The sequence below is a fragment of the Rosa rugosa genome, chromosome 6 (assembly GCF_958449725.1).
Source record: "Rosa rugosa chromosome 6, drRosRugo1.1, whole genome shotgun sequence".
Classification (NCBI taxonomy): Eukaryota; Viridiplantae; Streptophyta; class Magnoliopsida; order Rosales; family Rosaceae; genus Rosa; species Rosa rugosa.
Window position 1 is genome coordinate 31,323,724 of NC_084825.1, and position 20,990 is coordinate 31,344,713.

Sequence of the window (20,990 nt, forward strand, 5' to 3'; positions counted from 1 at the left end):
TCAATCTCAAATTCCAGTAGTTAGGGCCAAAACCCTAACAGTAATTCTCTCCTCTCTCCTGTCCACTTCTCTCGATCGGAGACCACCATTTCCGGCCACCAATTCAAAACACACCACCGCCAATCGATTCTGGACCCGATTCCGATTAAAACCCAAGAAGATCACTGCCATCCACCGCCGCCAGCCTCATCACGCGACCATCAAAGTCGCGACGGCGCTGCTCCCTAGCTCTCATCAAGTTTCGGCCATTTCCTCAACACACCCCCGCCATCAACGTGCTCAGAGGAAGCCGAACATCAAAATCCAGAAGCCTCGCCGCCGGCCGTGACTCGAAGGACCGCGCATGTTCCATCGCCGGAATCCTAGACCCTGGGTTTCTCCGGTCTTCCTTCTCCAAATCGAATCGAGCTCCAATACCTCCAAGAATGGAGTTAGTGCCTCTCCTTTTATCAAAACCAAGGGCTCGACTTCTGATTTCAACCAGAGCCGCCGCGGACGCCGTCAGATTATCCTCTTCGTTCTAGGGAAAGGGTCCACGGAAAACAAGGGAAAGGGTTTTCTAGATGGGTCGAATATCGCCAGGCTTTGGCCACAGGTGAAAGCGGCGGCGGAGGAAATATCTCCGAGGCATTTGAAGGCCCTCAAAGGCAGCCATTTCGAAATTAGGGTTCAGCCTACTGACACCATGAGCACCTTTCTTCTTCATCTCCTTTTTTTCGATTCAAATTTTGAATTTCTTTTGCCTTCTTTAGCATTTCGCCTTCTTTCTCTCTAATTGTGAGTCAAGTAATTGAACAATGCCCAATTGGAATGATGGAAATGTTGTGATGTAGAAGACTTGATGTAGTTATAGAGAATCAGTTTGACTTGAAATTTGATGTGAAAAATGCAGGTTATGATTGGATGTTTGGCTCTGGTTGTTATGTTGCAGATGAGAAGCATAGATTTGGCTTATGGTTTTTGAATTGTTGTAGTCTATGGAGTGTTACTTCTGGGCTATTGGCTTAATTGCTATCAATTGGATAGATTATGGATGATGGGTTGAAGAAAAAGAAGGTTTCGAAGAAGAAGAAGAATAAGGTTTCGACCCGAGGCCAAGAACAGCTCTGGCGAGAGAGAGAGAGAGGCAGAAAAAAAAAAAGAAAAAAAAAAGAGAGAAAAATAATATAAAAAACATAAAAAATGAGAGAAAAATGATAAAAAGATGAATTGAAGGGTATAATAGTCATTTTGGACTTGTTGTGTGAGAATTAGAGAGAATAAGGACTAAACTATTTAATTTAAAAGGTCAGGGACTGAACTGTTTTTAGGAGAAAAGTATAGGGAGTAACAAGTATTTAATCCTAAATAAAATGTCGAAACCTCTTTCTTCTAAAACAAAAAACTAACGTACAAGTGAAACCTTATCTTCTTTTGAAAATGTAGAAGAAATTGGTAGGTTGGAGGGCTAACACCTTATCTAGAGGATGTATACTCACTCTTATCAAGGCTAACTTATCTGGTATGCCAAACCATGTCTTATGTTGTTTTAAATGTACTAAAAAATTTACTTTTGCTTTGGATAATCAATGTAGAACCTTCTTCTGGGGAATAAATCCCATCTTGTGGCTTGGGATCAAGTCTGCTTACCTGAAGTTATGGGAGGTTTAGGTATTAGACCTACTGAATGGTCTAATATAGTAGCCTTAGCTAAATTAGTTTGGAAAATTCTTACTGATTCCCATAATTGGTGGGTTAAGTTGGTTTCTACAAAATATTTGACATATACTCATTTATTAGCTGCTAAGAAAAAGGCTTCAAATTCTTTAGCTTGGAAGGGTATCCTAGATGCTAGACAGTTAATTTCAGAAGGGATGAGATGGGTTGTATGCAATGGAGAAGATATTCTATTTTGGACTTTAACTAGGTGTTATCTTTTCCTCTCTATCTGTTGATTCCTACACAGGATCGACACCTTAATTATAAATTGGGATCTTAAAGTTTCTTCTTTTATTTAGAACTTTCAATGGAACAAAGAAACTTTGTTATCTATTCTTCCTTTAGATATTGTTCTACAAATTCTAGCTGTTCCAATTTTTGTCACTCCTATGCCAAATGAGTATATATGGGGACCTTCTAAATCTGGTAAGTTTTCTATTAAGAGTGCTTCATGGTTAATTGCTTAGCATTCTCCTGCTCACACTAAATCATCTTTGTTTAGCAAAATGTGGAAGTTAACTATGCCTCCTAAGGTTAAAATTTTTGCTTGGACATTAATGAGAAATAAGCTAAAGACAAGAGATAAACTTTCTGTCTATAACCAGAATATACCTTCTTCTTGGCCTTTTTGCCTAATTGTCACTGAAAATTTGGATAATTTATTTTTACATTGTGAGTTTACTCAATCTGTTTGGCGTACCAACCTCTTTTCCTACTCCTGTATGCTAGTCTGGCTCCTTTCTGGACCGAGTAGAATCTCTTTTTCATGACTCTAATGTTACAACTGACTATATAGCTCAAATTTTAATCCTTTCTTGGTCTATTTGGCATACAAGAAACAACTAAACAAGGTTATTTTTCAGCAGTTAGTTCCTTCTCCAACTCAAACTTTCTTTGAGGCTGCTACGTTGGGAACTAACTACTGCATTTCTAACCCTAAAATCTATCATTCTAAAGTTTCAAAGTACTTTCATATCAAATGGGGCAAACACCCGATCCTAATCAGATTAAAATTAATTTTGATAATTCTGTTAAGCAGGGCTCAGCTTCTACTTATTTTGTTTTTTGAAAAAAAAAATTAGAAGTGCTTTTGTCCTTGTTGCTGAAGCTACATCTCTTAGAGACGCTCTTCATGCTCCATAGTTCTATAACTTCCCTAATGTTTTGGTGGAAGGAGATTCAAAAATTCTTATTGATTCCACTTTAGGGAAAGTGAATGTTTCTTCGAGGATCAAGACTATAGTTACATAAATTTTGCAGCCGACTTCCTCCTTCAATTTCATCCGTTTTCGTCATATATTCCAGGAGGTAAATTTTGTTGCTGATAAAATTGCAAACTTCAACCTTGAAGACTGTTTCTCTACTGTTTGGCATAATTGTTTGTCTCTATATGTGTCGCAAGCGTTCCAGTTGGATCAGTTTGAAAGGGGTGTTGTCCGAGATTTTTCCTTATTGTATGTTTTCCCGATTGTATTTCAAAGAAAAAAGTTATAAAAAAAAATAATAAAAATTAACGTGCAAGTAAAAGACAGAAAAAGGACATTATTCAAAAACAAAAATTGTAGAAATATTAGAATGGAAACAAAAATACGAGTGTACATGATATCAACTCCTCGACACCTCCGCCTCCACAATCGGCACCAGAAAAATCATAATCCCGACATGCTCTTCTTATTAACCTCACTCTCCCACCCCTAATTCAAATCCCCCTTTTCTTCATGGCTACGACGTCGTATTTGGACCTCAATCGCTGCAGCAGGCCACTCCCGCCCTCTCTCTCCTCTCTCTCCGCCTGTCCCTGCCGTCCCTCCGCCGTTACTCTCCCTCGTTCCCGCGCCAAATTGGGTGGTCTAGATTTCTCCATCGATGTAGCTAGACCTGTTGTTGGGCTCGGCCCAACTAGAGGCTTCTTGGGCCGCCACCGCCGCCGCCTAATCGCCGCCGTGGCTCGGGCCGACCCGGACCATCTGCCCGACGGCAATGCCAAACAGGTACTTGGAGGTAAAAGAAAAAATGATTTTCACTTTTTTACTTCGAAATTTGGAACATGAAGAAGTTAATTTTGTCGAGGCGATGCATGTTTATAATTTACAACAGTGATTTTTGGTTTTTATAGCATTTTGGTTTGGCTGTGATTGAGAGTGACATTATGGTGAAGTTGGTGGTGTTAATTGTGGCTTTAGAGCTCAAAGGAACTTGCTTTAATGGCTTAATGTGGTTGGTATTGAGATGTAAAAGATTGGGATAGAGAAAGAAACTATTTAGTACGAAAATTCTAGGACATAGTTTGACCTGTTGAGAAAGTTAATGCTATTAAGGCAATGCATGCTAAGGATTCGAAACATTGGGAACTTTGATAGCGTTTGTAGAAGTATTGAGTAATGTTATGAAATTTAAAAAAGGTTGTTTAGGATTAAGGCTGTAACTTTGTGATGTACATGTCATTCGGAGGTTATACAAAGATTTGTGTTAGAATTTCGTATTGAACCACTAGAGTTCTGTCCTCATATTAATATATGTACATATATTTGTTAGGTTGTGAAAATCTGTTGACAGAATAAACTGAAATGAATATGTTGTAGGAAGTCCACAAAGGCCATGAATTGTCAGTGAATGAAGATGCGGTCGCAGAGAATCAAGAGAAGGCAAGTCAGTTAAAAAAACGGATTGTTTTTGGACTTGGCATTGGATTATCTATTGGAATTGTTGTGTTGGCTGGAGGATGGGTATTCACAACAGTTGTGGCAGCAGCTGTATTTGTTGGCGCACGGGAGTATTTTGAATTGGTCAGGAGTCGTGGAATTACTGCAGGAATGACCCCTCCACCTAGATACGTTTCACGAGTTTGTTCTGTTATTTGTGCTCTCATGCCCTTACTTACCTTGTAAGATTGCTTTGTTACTTTTTGATGATATTTTGTCACATTTATGGTTTGTCGATTATATAATTATCACATGTCAATTAAATTGGAAGCTGTTTAAAATCTTAGTTAGTTCCGGGTTGGCTTGCTTTGTAAAAGTAGTATATTATTAGCCATGTCCTTGATGTTCTCAGAAATCTGGGTGGGCAAAGTTGTTTTGTAACCAGATAGGTGCTTTACTCTTGAAGTTTCCATTTTGTCATCGTATCCTTGTTCAGGAAAAGGTAAAGGAAGAAAAAATTTCCTTCTGTTGAGATACAGTGTTTCATATGTACTAAAAAAAAAAAAAATCAATGTTTGACACTTCAATCAATGTCGGTATGATAGTGGAGTCAGCCTTTTGATTTCAGTATGCTCACATAAGACAAAATTCGTTTACCTTGTTTCTGATTTCTTCTACCTATAGCGTAGTGGGTATTGTAATGACACCATTGACATATCCCATGTATAAATCCCCTTTTCATGGTTGAGCACTTCTCTTGTTCATTGCAACTCCATGATGTTGCAAAAACTTGGGTTCTCTGGATATGTATAGCTCAGTACTGCTGATTTAAACATTGCTCCATTAGAGTGTCTATACTGATTCTTCTTCATCCATGTTTTTGAAAAAATTAAGTGTGGGCAAAAGTAATTTTGTTTTAATTGCGTACTACTTCACCTTATATATTTTCTCTCTGTTGGTGAGATGCATCAGTGGATTTTTTTTCCCCCACTCATACTGATTTCTGTAGTTATTTACTTGGTTTTGTAAAGTGGGTGGATGCTGATTTATAATAACAGCTTCTGATGTGCAGGTATCGCGGTCAGATTGATGTTTCTGTGACATCTGCTGCCTTTTTGGTTGCTATGGCATTGCATTTACAGAGAGGAAATCCTCGCTTTGCACAGCTCAGTAGCACCATGTTTGGGCTATTTTATTGTGGATATCTTCCCTGCTTTTGGGTTAAGCTTCGATGTGGTTTAGCGGCCCCAGCCTTAAACACTGGTAAGAAGTTGAGCATAGATTGTGGCACAGGCAGATCTTTTCCCAAATTAGCTCCAACTTTTCCTGTGTCTACCATAAGAGTCACCATCCATTATTTTGAAAGGAAAATGTATTGAGCCCTCATCAAGCTATGAATCCTATATAGTTTTTTTCCTTTGGCAGGAATTGGAGCATCATGGCCCATCCTTCTCGGTGGACAAGCTCAGTGGACCGTTGGCCTTGTTGCAACCTTGATTTCATTCAGCAGCATTATTGCAGCCGACACTTATGCTTTTATGGGTGGCAAGGTATCTTGGCTCTTGAAATTGCTCTGCAGCACATCTACAATGAAATTTGTTATAGATCTATGGTTGTTCATTTGGAAATTTTCTTTTAAGTTTAGTTTTCTTGGTATTCTCAATTCTATGAAATATGCCATGCAACTGAGGTTCGAGAGTGGGCTTCTTGAGCACTCATGACAGACTGGCACAAATTAGACAGTATGGTTCACATATGGATATCATGGTCAAATGTGGAGTCCTTTTCATCCCTCTTAATTGGTATGCAATCCAAGTTTAACCAAGAAATTCCTACAACAAAGGACCATGAAAATGACAAATGTTATTAATTTGATCTTTGGTAACACAGGTGATGACTAGCAATTCCTGTGTTAAATCTGCGCTAAAAGCTTCTTATCTGCATTTCGAACATGTGAAAACTGGATGGATTCCATCTTGAATCAAATTTACTAGGGTTTAGTATGTTCCTTTTACCACATTCTCTTATAATCCATCCTTGGGTTGTTAATGTGTCTCTCAGAGCTTATTTGATTATATTTTTTTTTCCAACTATTTAAGCAGCTTAACATCTCAGTTCATAAGATCGTAGTTAGTTTGGCATCAATAATGTGAGAAGTTGGATTACTTAGCAGTTTGTACATCTTTTTGGTGTGTGTGTGTGTGTCTTTTTATGTATCGACTTCCTTATATGCCTTGCAAAGTTTTCCATTTTCGTGTTATCTAGGTTTCTAAGATTTCAAGACGCACAGTTCTTTGTCTGTATACAGAATCAATCAATGACATCCATGTTTTTTAGCTCGATCTTTTAGTTTCGTTGATGCAATTGTGAAGGATTTCCTTGCTACATGATATTTGTTGGCCTCATGCCTGTGATAAACCCCTGAGATCTGTCCTCTAATACAGGCTTTTGGTAGGACACCGCTTACTAGTGTTAGTCCAAAGAAGACATGGGAAGGAACAATTGCAGGCTTATGTGGTTGTATTGCCACTACTGTAGTACTATCAAAGATTTTTTGCTGGCCAAAATCTTTGCTAAGGTATTAGTCTTCCTGCGTGCAATCTTTACAGTTACTGAAATTTATTTCTTGTTTAAGGAGTGAGGTGATGCTGGTTTTCTTAATTTATTCAACGTCAAAAAAAAAAAAATCATTGTGATTTTAAACTTAATTTCTAGGGAACTTTAGAGAGTAAATGGGGAACACAAACTAGTCTCTGATATGGTTTAATTGGTCGGCACCTAAGACGTGTCAGGGAAGCAGATTGGATAGTATTAGGAAATTAACATGATTCTCTGTTATAAATGCCTATTTAAAGTGCCGTAAAGGATCTGGTGAAGATTGATGTATATAGTGACAATATTACTACGTGATGGGCTCCTGCATATAATTAATTCATAGGGTTTGCTTGCCTGGTGCAGTATGACTGTATGGGTATTATTCTTTCATCATTTTATTTCTTTCCTCAATTTATACCCCGTTTGGAGGTCCTCTTTGCTTTAAGATGAATGCTCACTGCATTTTATCAGTTTTTTTTTTCCTTGATATTAATACAGCTCTTCTAATATATTCAATGTATATATCCGTGTGTGTTGTCAGCGCTATAGCTTTTGGGATTCTGAACTTCTTTGGGTCTGTCTTTGGTGATCTTACTGAATCAATGATCAAACGTGATGCGGGCGTAAAGGACTCTGGATCTCTAATACCAGGACATGGTAATAATACTTCCCACATATTGCATCTAGTGCTAAAACATTGGTCTTTTTGAATGTTTTGAGGAAGCGGCTTTCCTCTAAGTTTGAAAGTTTACATATCGGGATTATAAACACAGTAGTTTCCTATTGAGAATGGAGGACTTAATTTAAGCCTTTTCCAGATTTGCATCTGGATTAGTAAATCGTATCTGACATTCTGACCATAGGTAAAAGTGGGTGAGATGTATTTCAATCATTCACATACGAACTACATGCTGACGTTACCGGCCAAAAGAAGAAAATGCTAATATGAAAGTCCTTAGTTAGGTTGTCCTTAGAATACCTTTGTGCGCAGGTGTACTATTACTCTAATAAGGAGAACCTAACTTGTGCCTGTCTTTGACCCAAAAAGAAAAATTGTGCGCATCTGGTGGCTAAGAAACATTGTGGAAATGAACTTTCGCTCCATATATGTTGCCTAAAATTTGGCTGGTGGTTATTAAATTTCTCATTGTTGGTTGAAGTTTCACTTGACATCCATGCTTTGATGTTTCGTATCTTTCTCATACAAACCATAATCACAATTTATCGGAAGCACATACGAAACAAATAAGAATGAACTGCATAGTTAATCGGATGATAGTAAGAATGCTTGTTATTTGTAAATTAAAGTTGAGTGAGTATCTCCAGTAATTATATATCATTGGAGACGACAATCCTGCTCGTATAATGTTGATTCTGTTATTTAATACATTGCGATATTCCTTCTCTAACTGTGTAACTGTAATTTTAATCGTATCAACTGACATTAATGCAGGTGGAATACTGGATAGAGTGGACAGTTACATATTCACGGGTGCACTTGCATACTCTTTTGTCAAAACCTTCTTGCCTCTATATGGAGTTTGATGTGCATATTTGGACTGTTAATGAGATTACAGAAGCAAATTATACAAAGTGAAATTGCCGAGGGGACGCATGAGTTTAGATGATCAGCTGCAACATTGTTGGAGAGGCAAACACTTTTTGTTTGCTGATAATATCAGAGATGGAGTTTCTTGAGATTTTCTGTTTAATTTAATCTACTAAATGCAAGCTAGGGAAGGTGCCCTTCAACCCTATTGAGCTTGAGACTTCATTCCCTGACTCACCTGGTACTGATAACCTTTACCTGTTCAAGGGATATACTTGTTTTACACTGTTTCTTGGTGATCGCTTCAAACTAGCTACAGATAGTCAACCAATTATTGTCGATGTTTGCAGTGAAGCTGCTTTGAGCCATTATCACTAGTCCTCTCCCTACGCTCTTTTCTACACTTACTGTTATCATTTCTTTATATTCATGTTTGTTGGATGATGCCAATCCCTGCCTGTGATTAATATAATGGCGGGGAATTATTACTATTTGTTTATTTAAAGTGTCTGCAGTCTGCTGTTGTAATAAACAATAAGTAAATGGTTCAATTGTTAAATTAGTCGCATCATTCTTTGGAAACCCATTTCCTCTGGTTATAGACGCTTCCATTTTCTGTGGTTCTTTTCTTTCAATACATGTACCATGAAAGAAGCTTTCTGATTGGTAATGGAAGTCGAGTTCTGATTCTTTTGATTATACTTCCCTATTTATTCTTCTTTCTCAATATTTATTATTCCTTCTGAATGTAGTCCAGTTGAAAATGTCTACATATCAAATTTCAACTTGATCCAAGAACTTAGTCGTTTACAGTTCGAAACAAACGCAGCTTATTCTTTTGGTGGTTTTGATAATGTTGGTATGCCACATAACCGTTAGAATAAATCAATGAAAACGTCTATCCTATCCAGACCTCCATATTTGACTAAATAATTTTTCAATTCCCCACTTCCCATTAATGAGTTCATCATCGGCTTCCCTAGCAGTTAACCCTCAAAATTGTTTAATCAAATCTAGTTGGAAGTGACATAGCTGATCGTATATGTCAACCTAGTTCCTTATACAAAACAAAAGGTCTTCTTGGCCAAGGCCTCTCTCTCTCTCAAAATCCCGTCATCACACTCTATATGTATGCGTAGTTTAATGCAAATTGACCTAATAATTGCAAGCCGGTCACTTTATTTGTTTTCTTTGGGTGGCGTGTGAACTGCAAAAGAGTAGAAGGTCAATCTCCTATATGATGACCGAATGAACGATAATAATCGGAGGAAGTAGTCAGTAGTCACTTGTCACCAATTATTTATCAGGCTAACCACCCCTTAAAGATATTGATGGCCCAACAGATAGTTATTGGGCTTGCCTTTAGGTTAAAAAAAAGTCACTTGTTTTTATTTTTGATTACATAAAAGAAATCATGTTTTCCTATATTGGAAATAATTGAACTCTTTGACTTACATACCTTCATGAAATGTTTAGCCAACGCATGTATTAGTTAAGAACGCGCTTTTGTTTTTACAGTTTGAATGTGGGTAAATGATAGACCTTACATCCAGTACATTTCAATTGCTTATTAATATGCAACTCTTTTTTCTCAAAAAAAAAAAGAAAAGAAAAAAAGAAGTAATGATTTAGTTGTTTGTCATAACTCAATTCTCATTTTTCTTCACTATTACACTAGCCATGACAGCCATTGAAAGGGTGTTAGCTACATGCAAAATAGTGCACTCTTGGACCGTATCAACAGAAGTTTAGGTTATTGATAGATCAAATAGTCTGCCAAAACATGGAGGACAGAGAGTTTTTTATGTATGTTTATCCTAGATATAAATATAATATAGCATGAAGGCGACATGAGAAGCTAGTGAATGTTTGGAGTTGACCTAGCTCGATGAGATTTCCATACGACTAGAAAAGATGGAGATAGAACATCATGGAATAAAAAGAAGCCAGCTGCCCTTAAATGGAGGTTTGTAGTCAACTTCTCCATGCAAAGCCCTAGTAGTGGATCCACAAAACCACCAAATATTTGTGTACTGAGAAACTAAGAGATTAGTACTCCTGGTCCTGGGCAATAAGATCGTGACTGGTGAGAGTAGTAGTGTCAATTTTTGTTTCTTAACGAGTGGCCTACTATGCATGAGATTGGCTTTTGACAATCATACGAGTGCTTACTTTTCTAGGGCTTTTGCATAAAAGAAAATGTGTGGGATGCAAAGAACGCGTTCTATCTAAGCTGACTAATAAGAAAATAAGAAAGAGATAATGGAAGTAGAAAAGAAAGAGAGAAAATCTGAGAAACAAAACAATGAGGAGAAAAGAGAGTGTGTTGGAAGAGATATGCATGGTGGGCAAGCATCTGTAAAAGTGGAGAGAAAGATAGAGAGGAGCTAATAAGATTGTCTGATTACAAAACCCTAGCACACACATGTAGATATCTCAAACCCCACTCCATCCTACACCTCATACCAACTTTTGCTTTTCTTTTTGTCACTTTTGTTACCCAATTTTCTTTGGATGCTCACATGGTTTTGCCGTTGGCTTCTTCTTGCTTCTCTTTTATTGATCTTTAAGGGGAAAAAAAAGGAAACAAAAAGAAAACCCTTGAAAATAACTCTTTTTTCTTTTCTTTCTGTGCAGCCTATTTTACTTGCATATAGAATTCATGGTTCAGTTCATTTCTTTGCTACTAAGGAAACATCAATTTGATGAGGAGATTCGATATATAAAGAGAGTCGTGCATGATATAATTGATGCAGAAAGATTAGGGGATATGCATAATGAAAGAGAGAACAAGATCGTTTCAAATGTTACATGATCCATGTGGCATACTCTACAAGTTTTGGAATATGATTCTCCTAAAAAATTGTTTCATACCCCATTTTACTTTCATGATCAATATCTCACACTTGCTAAATTGACCAGTTTCAATCCGATTTGAAGAAAAAGATCAGTAAGTGATTGAGAAGTGGGGTCTCTTTGTTTTTCTATATGCTTTCTGTAACCTCTGGTGAAGAAAGATTGATAATGATGGTGGTGGTGGGTTTGCGTTTGATTTGAAAATGCATGCATGGCTGGCCTGTTCAATTAGGGTTTATGCTTTATGTAATGTCCTACCCAATTTTAATTGAAACTTTGAAGAAGACAAAAGCTGCCAAATGTCTTTAGCATATCTTTGTTGTTTCAAAATAACTGAATCCCTCACTCCTAGGCTTCTTCAAGACAAAAGTGTTCACCTCTAAAATTCCTTAATAAAAGTTGTTTATCGTTATATATACTTTCCGAGGAAGGTTTGATTTCTTTCTTCTTCTTCCTATTTTCTTTCTCCAGAGCTTCTGAAAAAAGTGTGCTGCTTTTGTGGGCTTCCATATCTAAAGAGAAGATGCTTAATTAGATGGGTCTCTCCCTCTCTCCCTCTTCATAGAATCTGCTTTCAAATATGGAAGTGACAGGCAACAATGGAAGATGGAGTCCATATCCAAGACGGGGTTAAAAAATTAATTTTATTTCTGAAAATTCTATGTAGCTAAAAGGAAAGCTCTTTTTCCACTTACACTTAATGCCTGTGTTATTTCCCTTTCTTCTCTCCCAAATGGTCCACTTAAGGACCCCGAAAGGACGTTGTAAAGATTTTTATATATCTTCATCATATGGCGGGCAGGTTTGTTTTTGCATTTTGAAAAAGATGGGCAAAATGGTTTTTTTAGGGTTCGGTCCATGGAGTTCTTCTGTTTATGTGCTCAATGAAAACTACTCGGGGATGAAGTTTGATGCATTGTGGGGTTGAACCTAATTCGTGGAGGGCAATGGTTCCACCTCCTCTAAATACTTCGTACTTTCCTTGAGCCTGAAAATGCCTATTCATTGCCTTTTTATGCGTATTCAAGGATAATAAATTCCATTTGTTCCCCCAAACCAAATTTTCATTCTCCTTCAATTACTCGTGGTAGTTTAATTAGGGTTTAGGGTGTCTCAAGTTACTCACAGAAAACCTCTTGTATGCAGTCATTTATTGATTCGACCTGTAGAGCTCTTATGTAAGCTGACATGGTTGTGTATAAGAATCTCTCTTTTCCCTAGCCCTAGCTAGTTGAAGCAAATAATAGAGTGAAGCTGACATCAACTGGAGAAATGTTGGAAGAAAAATTGATTGCTTCACTTTAAAGCTCCAACAGCATTCCTTTGGAGCTTTCTCATGTTAAGAAATTGGAATCTCTGATATGATGGCAAGGAAATACTACCCAGTAGAAAATAAATTGTGAGTGGGGAGAAAATAGAAGGAAAGAGCTCCATACTCACTTCAGTTGAATAATGGAATTTTGCTTCAATCAAAGTAAGAAACAAAGTGAATCAGGTCATCATGAAGAAGAAGAAGAAGGGAGATGGACAAAATCCACCTGTCAGAAGCATGATATATATGGATTCTTGGCCTGATCAAGTACTACACCATAACATTCAAATTCTACAACCAAAAGATGTACAATATCTATAGCGAATCCAAGAGCAATGTACCAATTGAACATATTTTGAAGCATGCTGTATGCCCATGCATCCACTAACTATAATAATAAATCATTTATATATTATTTTTATTAGTGAAAAAGAAAAATTAGCAAACAATCATAAAACAAAAAATAGTATATAAGAAGAGAGGGTTTATCTCATTACACAACTTAGGAAATTAAAATTTTTAAATATACATAAACCCAACCGGGTTTCATGTGAACAGGCGGCGATGACACCTATAGTGTTTCATCTCCGGCATTGTTTCGTCAAGAGCAAGTGAAGTACGTGGAGGGACGTGTCTGGTACTCTGGTTCCTTTGTAGTTTGTGAGCAACGATCATTTCGTCGTTGTAGTTTCTCCGTGCGGCTGGTGACTGAATGAAGACTGAAGGCCTAGTTACTTTGGATTGTTTAAAGAAGAACGAGGTTATTGGCATCTGTATTTGGTCCCGTGCCCAAGATCTTAAGGTGTACCATATCTTTTATTGATCAAGCAATTCGAAGCGTAGAGAGGTCAGAAATTAGCATTTATGTTACCCTCAAGTATAATGAGTACAAGTAATAGTATATGATTGAGAAAAATGGTTGTCGTACCGAAGGGATTGGTATCTCTTCTCTAACACTAGCATGTACGAAAAGCGAGAATATGAAAATGTCAATCACTAACCTAGGCTTACTAGGAAAACATGGCAAATGGTGGTTATATGCATTATGTTAGAGAAATGGTTTTGTTTTCTCATGATTGGTGATTCAGTTACTCTAAATGCTTTCAGACTAAACTAAACTACACTAAACAAAGTGATGATGGTTGAATCAAAGTTAGGGCTTAAGGTTTTCACAAGTAGCCACACTTGCAAGTATGTGTTCAAGACTATAAATAATGCTACTTGCATTTACAATTATCTTATCTTTTTTGCATCCAGTTAATAGTATAAAGGGAAAACTCTTTTTATGTACTAATTTCAACCAGTTACGTGTGAAATCAACTACCTAAATCAACCTCTATTACCAGCTAAGTCAACTACCTATTCTAGATGCGTAGGGCTTGAGTCAAGGTAATCATGCGAGCTAACAAATTATAGGTCTAGGTAATTATAACTCACAACCCTACATACACACAATGACCCTACATACACACAATGACACAATGTGTTTTCATGCTTTAACATTAAGCTGTTACTAATCTCTAAACATTCACTCATGACAAGGCAAATACATATAGGGGAAATGATCATTTACCCAATTTCAGCTTAACAATTGCCCACTTGCACAACGAAGAGTTTAAAAACCTCATTTATCCAAAACACTCTAAGGGATTATTTCTCCTTTACCCAATTAATTCTTTTTATTTATTTTTGAGACTTTTTTGCCCTTTCCTTCTTTCTCACTTAGAGAGAAAAGTCATCCTCCACCTTGCTGTGCTCCGGTGACCAGTGGCCAGCCGCGGTCTCCGGCGGCCGGTGACCGGACTCCGGCAACCGATGGCCGGAATCCGGCGACCGGTCATCGGAATCTCGAATCCGATTGCCGGACTGGTGATCGGATTCCGGCGTCTGATTTTATTACCTCCCAATAATCATATTATTGCCCCCCAATAAACTTGTTATCGGGGGTCAATAATTAGTGAAAAATGAAAATGTTTTGAATTTTGAAAGATTTCGGATGTTTATCTAAATAAATAATTTTATTATTGCCCCAATAAACATTTTATTGCCCCTCAGTAATCTTATTATTGCCCTCCAATACTCATATTATTGCCCCAATAATCATATTATTACCCTCCAATAATCATATTATTGCCCTCAAGTGAACCAAAATAATCAATTTATATGTTCGATTGTAAACGTTCACTTTTTTTTTTCTTTTTTTTCCTTCCCCATTCTCGGAGCTCTTCCCATCGAGATCAGGAAAAAAAAAACCAGCCAAATCAGAAAAAAAAAAAAAAAAAAAAAAAAACAGAATTTTTCTCTGGCCACCCAAACTTCCCCTGTGGACACCCATGCTTCCTGATTCCGGCACGATTCCCAGCCAAGAGAAACTGATCTCCGCACCCAACAGCAGGACCAGAGCAATTGATCTCCGCGCTGCCCTTAAGACCCGATCTCGACCTCACGACGACTGCTCTGCACCGTTGCCGCACCCAGATCAGATTCGACAGCCCCCCATCGTTGCAGTACCCAGATCAGCGACGACGTAGCAGCCCACCCGCCACTTCGCTGCCCAGCCCTCGGCCCCCAGTGCCTAGCGTGCTCTGCCCAGCGCCTCTGCACGCATCGCCGTCGGACACCAGTGCTCCTCCAGATATCGATCTACCCAGCCACTCATTAGGTCTTAGAGGTTCAAAGATTTGGCCTTTGATGGCAGATTTCCGGTTCTGAGAAGCGAGAGGAGGATGGAGAAGAGCTCCGGGTCTCGATCGACGAACGGAGGAGGGGGGTGAGCTGAGGCCAGTCGGAAATTTTGGAGAGAAGAGTCTGGGCTGGCTAAGGTTCGGGTTTGCTCGATGGTCTAAGGGGAGTAGTGAATGAGGGCAATACTGTCAATGAATGTTAGATTGGGTAATTGAGGTTAAAAAACTCTTGGTGGAGTAAGTGGGCAATGTTTAAACTAAAATTGGGTAAGTGGTCACGGCCCCATACATATAATCAATCTTATAAGGTTTAAATATTTGCATTCAAGTCTTGAACTAGCCAGGGTTGGCCCTAAGAATTTGGGGGGCTCAAGGTGAAGTAGATACATTGTGCTCGAGACCATTCGGTGTATAAAACCATTTTGTATAAAGCTATTACATGAACCTAAAATAAAGAGTGCATACCACCATCAATAAGCTTTTTTCTGCAATTAAGAATCAAGATCAAATTAATTATGAAAAACTCACTAATTGATAATTATATTCAGAAAATACATAAAACAATAGAATTACATATGAATAATTTTTTTTTTAGTAAAAATATCAATAAATAACTTATAATATTACAGCTAAGAATGTACAACAACTAATCTGCAAACACTAATGTTATTAGACCAAATGGTACTAAACACTTATGAATAAACTTCAAACTAAAAATTTGAAGAAGTTGGAATTGAAGCTAGGACTTCCAATCATTCTCTTCCGTTTTTAAACTTGTGTCTTTTAGCACAGAGTGTAATATGACCAGAATCATGAAAACAAGATTGTGTCCCTTATTTTTTTATTTTTTTATGGGAGGCCTTAGACGACGAAATTGCTCGCACTTCTCGTTTTTTTTTTTTTGGGAGATTTTTTCATTGCTGAAGGCTCAAGTCTCAAGTCGTTGGGGCTTAAGCGTTGGACCTGTAGTTTCTTGCTTTAATTTTCTTTTACTTGCTATTTTATATAGAGCTACCGGAGTACCTTTTTTTTTTTTTGAAAGGGCGGTGCAATGCCCTCGAGCCTGGGTGGCTTAAATTGAAGAAACTGTCGAATACAAGGGGGGGACATTTGGCCTGAACCCCTGATTACAATAGATAACTAGAGAACCTCCTGACATATTATCTTGAGTCTCTACTAAACACATGTACTCAACAATGCACCAACTAGCGAAGATCGCACTATTGGCGACTCTATTCGCTTTAACTGCTATAAAGCAGCGGTGACACAACGGAAAGATTACTTGATCTGTAACCCGACTACAGCAAAGCATGAATACCGTACGCACAGCTTTCCCATTATGATGCCCCTGGAAAATACATCCAGTGACACATAGTTTCTCCCTACCACTAGGAGGCAGCGACCATTTGACGAAGCAAGGAACTCGCCGCCTACCGAGGGCAGACACATTACCGCCACTGGAAGGCAGCGACCATTTGCAGAAGCAAGGAACTCGCCGCCAAACCAGGGCAGACCAGGCACACAGGGTGCACAAACAGGCATCAAGCCCACCACCTCCGACTAAGCTACAATATAGACATAACTCCCGCGAAAAACACACCTTTGGATCAATGGGATTATGTTAGTGACATGTTCTTGTTGCATTGTAATCACAAATTCACAATTGCGTGCTTAGGAACGTACTTTGATGTTGACTTGATTGATGCAATCTTCTTAGAACTAAGTTGTATTGCTTTCTTTATTTGCTTTCAAATAATTGTGCAACCCACTTTGTAATGGGGTATTATTATTAGCTAGGTTTCTCCAGTTTGACCTTTTGGCAGAGCCGCTTGCATTATTGCTTTAGCTTAAGCTCTAGTATTTGTAATACTCTGTTGTGGACCTAGCACGGTCATTTGGATAGACATTCATTTTTCCAGGAAAAAAAAAAGAGTTGGCCTCTAAACATTTGCCAAGACTTACCTACATATAATTTATTGTCATAAATTTTTTTTTTTAAAAATTAACTATATATAATAATTTAAGAGTTAATTTGAATTAAGTTCAGAACTCGTAACCCGCATTGAATGTAGTCCGGATAAAATTTTAAAGGGTTTTAAGGTCAAGTTTTGCCAGAAATTTTCTCAGGATTAGGGTTTTCACGAGAAACACTTTCTTCAGTGCTTGATATTAAATAGATGGCATCAAGTCTCAAGCTCACGTTTGTCGACTCATGGCTATGACTCTTGCGACGACTCTAGAGGAGTCGCTAGATTATGATGGTGGTTTGTATTTGCTTTGTCACTTCCTCACTCGGCGGATAACCTCATAATTTTTTCAAAGAACAGTAGCAATACTACAGAGTTCTCGGAGTGATGTACAAATTCGACACCCTGACTCCGGTCGTTTTGTGGCAAGGTTCGATATGGTGGCCTTCCAAGATGACGTCTTGCCTAGTGGTTCATGGTTATGGTGGCCAAATATGATGGCTTATCCTACCAACCATGGGTTGTTGAGAGCACTTGTTTGGGCATAGAAGCGGCTGACACTAGTGGTGGCATTTATCAAAAATAAACTCGGTTAAGGTTGAGAGTTATTAACAATATTGAATTTGAAAGTGGTTCAGTAGATGCACGACAAGTGGTTCAGTGGATGCACTGAGTCCCCTCACAGGACCGCTCAAGATATGGAACCCCCATGTCCTGCGTTTGAACGCTGGGTTGGTTTAGTGTTATTTACTAAATTATAAACGTGGCTAGGGGAGTGGCTGCGATGTCCGTTTGGCTGTCTAAACCCAACGGATTAATCTCTGGGCCTAAAAAGCCTTTGGGATACTGCGTACAATCGGAAAGGGTGGTTTTAGTTGGACCTCCAAATTTGTTATTTGGACCTTCCATACTTCGTATACTTCTAATTTACTTTTTAGAATATTAGAAAAGCTAAGTAGACCTCCTTATTTTTACCAAAACACTCTTGAACATGAAATACAACAATATGTTATTCTACTTTTTATCTGTATCTTCAACCACGAGAAGAAGAATAAATCAAAATCACATGATATTGCTCTCTTATGAGTAGGTTTCTCCTCCACCAAAATTAATCAGAGACTTGGTTCTCGATCTTGATATGTTGCTGGAATCCCTTTGAATTTGCTAAAAGAAGGATTTCAAGGGTTTTGGGTTCCGATTGAGTAATAACTATATCATAATATTCAATGAATTTAGTTGGATTAAATTCTGCTTACTACCTTGTACTTTCAAGGGTTCATCAGTTCAGTCCCTGCTCTTTTAATTTAATCAGAAAAGTCATTGCAGTCTCCAATTTCATCAAATCGATCCAATCAGTCACTATTCCATCAATTTTCGCTGTTAAAATGCTAACGTGGGACCTTCTCATAGGGAAAATTCCAAACTACCCATCGCTAGGCAGCCCGCCGATGCGTTAGTGTTCTGAATGCAGATGAGTAGTTTAGAAATTTTCCTCGAAAATTGACATAGTGGTGACAAATTGGATCGATTTGATGAAATTGGAGAATGCAAAGACTTTTCTGATTAAATTAGAAGTGCAGGGATTGAACTAATGAACTCTTGAAAGTACAGGGTAGTAAGCAGAATTTAGTCCAATTTAGTTTAAGGAAATTCCAAATTAGATTGTTTTTTTTTTTAGGGTAACGGAAGACTAATCCATTGATGTAAATCATAACGAACTCACTCGGTCAAGCATGAAGGGTACAAACACCCTTCATATTACAATGCAAGCTCATCAGAGAACTCAAAAACCAAAGGAAATCCAAACAAAGAAACTACCAGCAAAAGCAATAAACTAAAAAAACAAGAACCCTATGGCTTCCAAAGTGTGACACCTCCTTGATTCCTTTGACGCCTAAGACCCTTCTGGTGTACGTCGCCAAAACCAATGAGGCCTCATCACACCCTAGTAGACAGAGGGGAGCTTCTCCTACTCGGACTGGGGAGCAGACACAGCTGCCACACCCTCACACATACCATGCACACTGCCAGGACCCTCCTCCGTTGATCCTAACACCATGGAAGAGCCACCACACATAGAAGCCGCTTGCTTAATCTTGTTTCTTTGTCCCCGAGGCCTACCTTTCTTCTTATAAACCTTGGGAGACAACGTCACCTTCACCTCCACCAAACCATTAAAGGAAAATTCCAACCCAAGATTTTTCGGTTGCAAAGTGGCCGGGGCAAGAGCTAGACCGTGTTTAGCTCTCTTACCGTCCTCCGAGGTCTCCTCCTCCCTAGAGCGGCGCACCCCCACGATTGGAACAGAAGCAGACATGCCCTCAGACCCAGGCAAAGACGCCAGCTCCTGGAGAGGGCGGATCTGCACTGGTTTCTTCTTCAGCAAGTTAGGAACTTTGAAGGTTGAAAGCAAGGATGGAGAGGGATGGGAGTTAGCCCTAAACACAAGGGCTGGGAGAGCCGACCCCGAAGCCTGCTGCGAGCCCTCCTCCACCACAGTGTCGGTTTCCGACTCATCCTCTCTAGGACACCGCTGCCCGCCGTGATTCAAGAGAGCGCAAAGCCTGCAGCGCCCCAAAAGCCGCTCATACCGGAACGCAGTGTCAGGACATCAGTGGGAGAAACCCTAATCCTACGATCCAGACGCACCGGATCATATGGAGAGAATAAGCCGGACCCGAGCTTCCCCAAGACGAAGAGCCAAGCGATCCACCTCCAGAACCTCTCCAATCGTCCCTTCCACCAACCTAACCGTGGGTTCAGTCAAGATACCCGGTGGGATGCCTTCAAGCACAACCCAGATCCAAACAAAATCAAGCTTCACCTCAGCAATCTCCGAGAATCCATCATAATCATTCAGCAGAATCATAGCCCGTTGAAAGCCCCACGGACCTCCCTTCTTCACCCGCGCAATATCACGTTCATGGGTGAACGTAAACAGAAAACGGTCACCCCGGGGTTGGACCTCCACCGTCCCCGTCAGTCTCCACATGGATCTAACCGCACTCCGAAACGAATCCAAAACCACCGCCCTACAAGTGTTGAGTCTCCCCACCAAGTAAAAATGGCGAGCAAGAAATTCCTTCCCCGGAACCCTAAGGTTCCCCAAGTCCACCGGTTCTTCCCCCTCTCTGAGCGACAACTTAGTCGCTAGCCTGGCAGTCATGGAGGCAATAGTAGCAGCCATGAAGCGGGACGCCGCACAACTCGAAAATACTCAAACCCTAACCCTAGCAGAGCGAGAGAGAGGAGGTGTAAAAGTCGCGGTATTAGTGTAACGGATCCAAATTAGATTGTTTTGAATTTACTTTTGTATTAAATAATTGGTCATCCGTAAAAATTATTATTGTTACTTAATTGTTTTAGGTAAATTATGAAACTATACAGGTAATATAAGGAAATTTCGGGGAAAAAAAATTAATTGAATGTTATATTTGGGGGAGGTAAGAAGAGTATTTTATTTTATTTTTTCATTTTTCTCTCTTTGTCTTTATTTATCTTTTCATATGACTTGACAAATTCTATTAATAATTGAAAAAAGTTGGAGGTTCAAATATCAAATTTGAAGGTCCAACAAGAACCACCCAATAGAAAAAGATGGTGTCAAAAAAAAAATGAATTTCAAAGAGTGCATAACTGGCCGAGTAAATAAAAAAAGGGATTAATTTCAGTTTACCCCCCTGAGGT

At 38.9% G+C, this 20,990-nt stretch overlaps 1 protein-coding gene across 2 annotated transcripts; it reads left to right on the plus strand.

Annotated features, from left to right (window-relative positions):
* The first annotated feature begins 3,265 nt into the window (after window positions 1-3,265).
* LOC133715648 (phosphatidate cytidylyltransferase 4, chloroplastic) lies at window positions 3,266-9,180 on the plus strand. Of its 2 annotated transcripts, none has more exons than XM_062142243.1 (7): window positions 3,266-3,699; window positions 4,285-4,582; window positions 5,413-5,603; window positions 5,766-5,890; window positions 6,785-6,918; window positions 7,477-7,592; window positions 8,389-9,180. In XM_062142243.1, exons 1-7 carry the CDS (start codon window positions 3,417-3,419, stop codon window positions 8,478-8,480), a joined length of 1,239 nt encoding a protein of 412 aa, XP_061998227.1. In that variant the 5' UTR covers window positions 3,266-3,416; the 3' UTR covers window positions 8,481-9,180. The 2 variants fall into 2 exon arrangements, with proteins under 2 accessions (XP_061998227.1, XP_061998228.1); XM_062142244.1 differs by having other exon boundaries at window positions 3,267-3,689; window positions 4,281-4,582.
* The last annotated feature ends 11,810 nt before the right edge of the window (window positions 9,181-20,990 follow it).

Excerpts from the sequence above, each read along its gene's own strand:
- LOC133715648 (XM_062142243.1), top strand. The coding sequence starts at position 3,417 with ATGGCTACGACGTCGTATTTGGACCTCAATCGCTGCAGCAGGCCACTC. Across the intron at positions 4,583-5,412 it reads CTCATGCCCTTACTTACCTT|GTATCGCGGTCAGATTGATG; the intron begins GTAAGATTGCTT and ends TCTGATGTGCAG. Across the intron at positions 5,604-5,765 it reads GGCCCCAGCCTTAAACACTG|GAATTGGAGCATCATGGCCC; the intron begins GTAAGAAGTTGA and ends TTCCTTTGGCAG.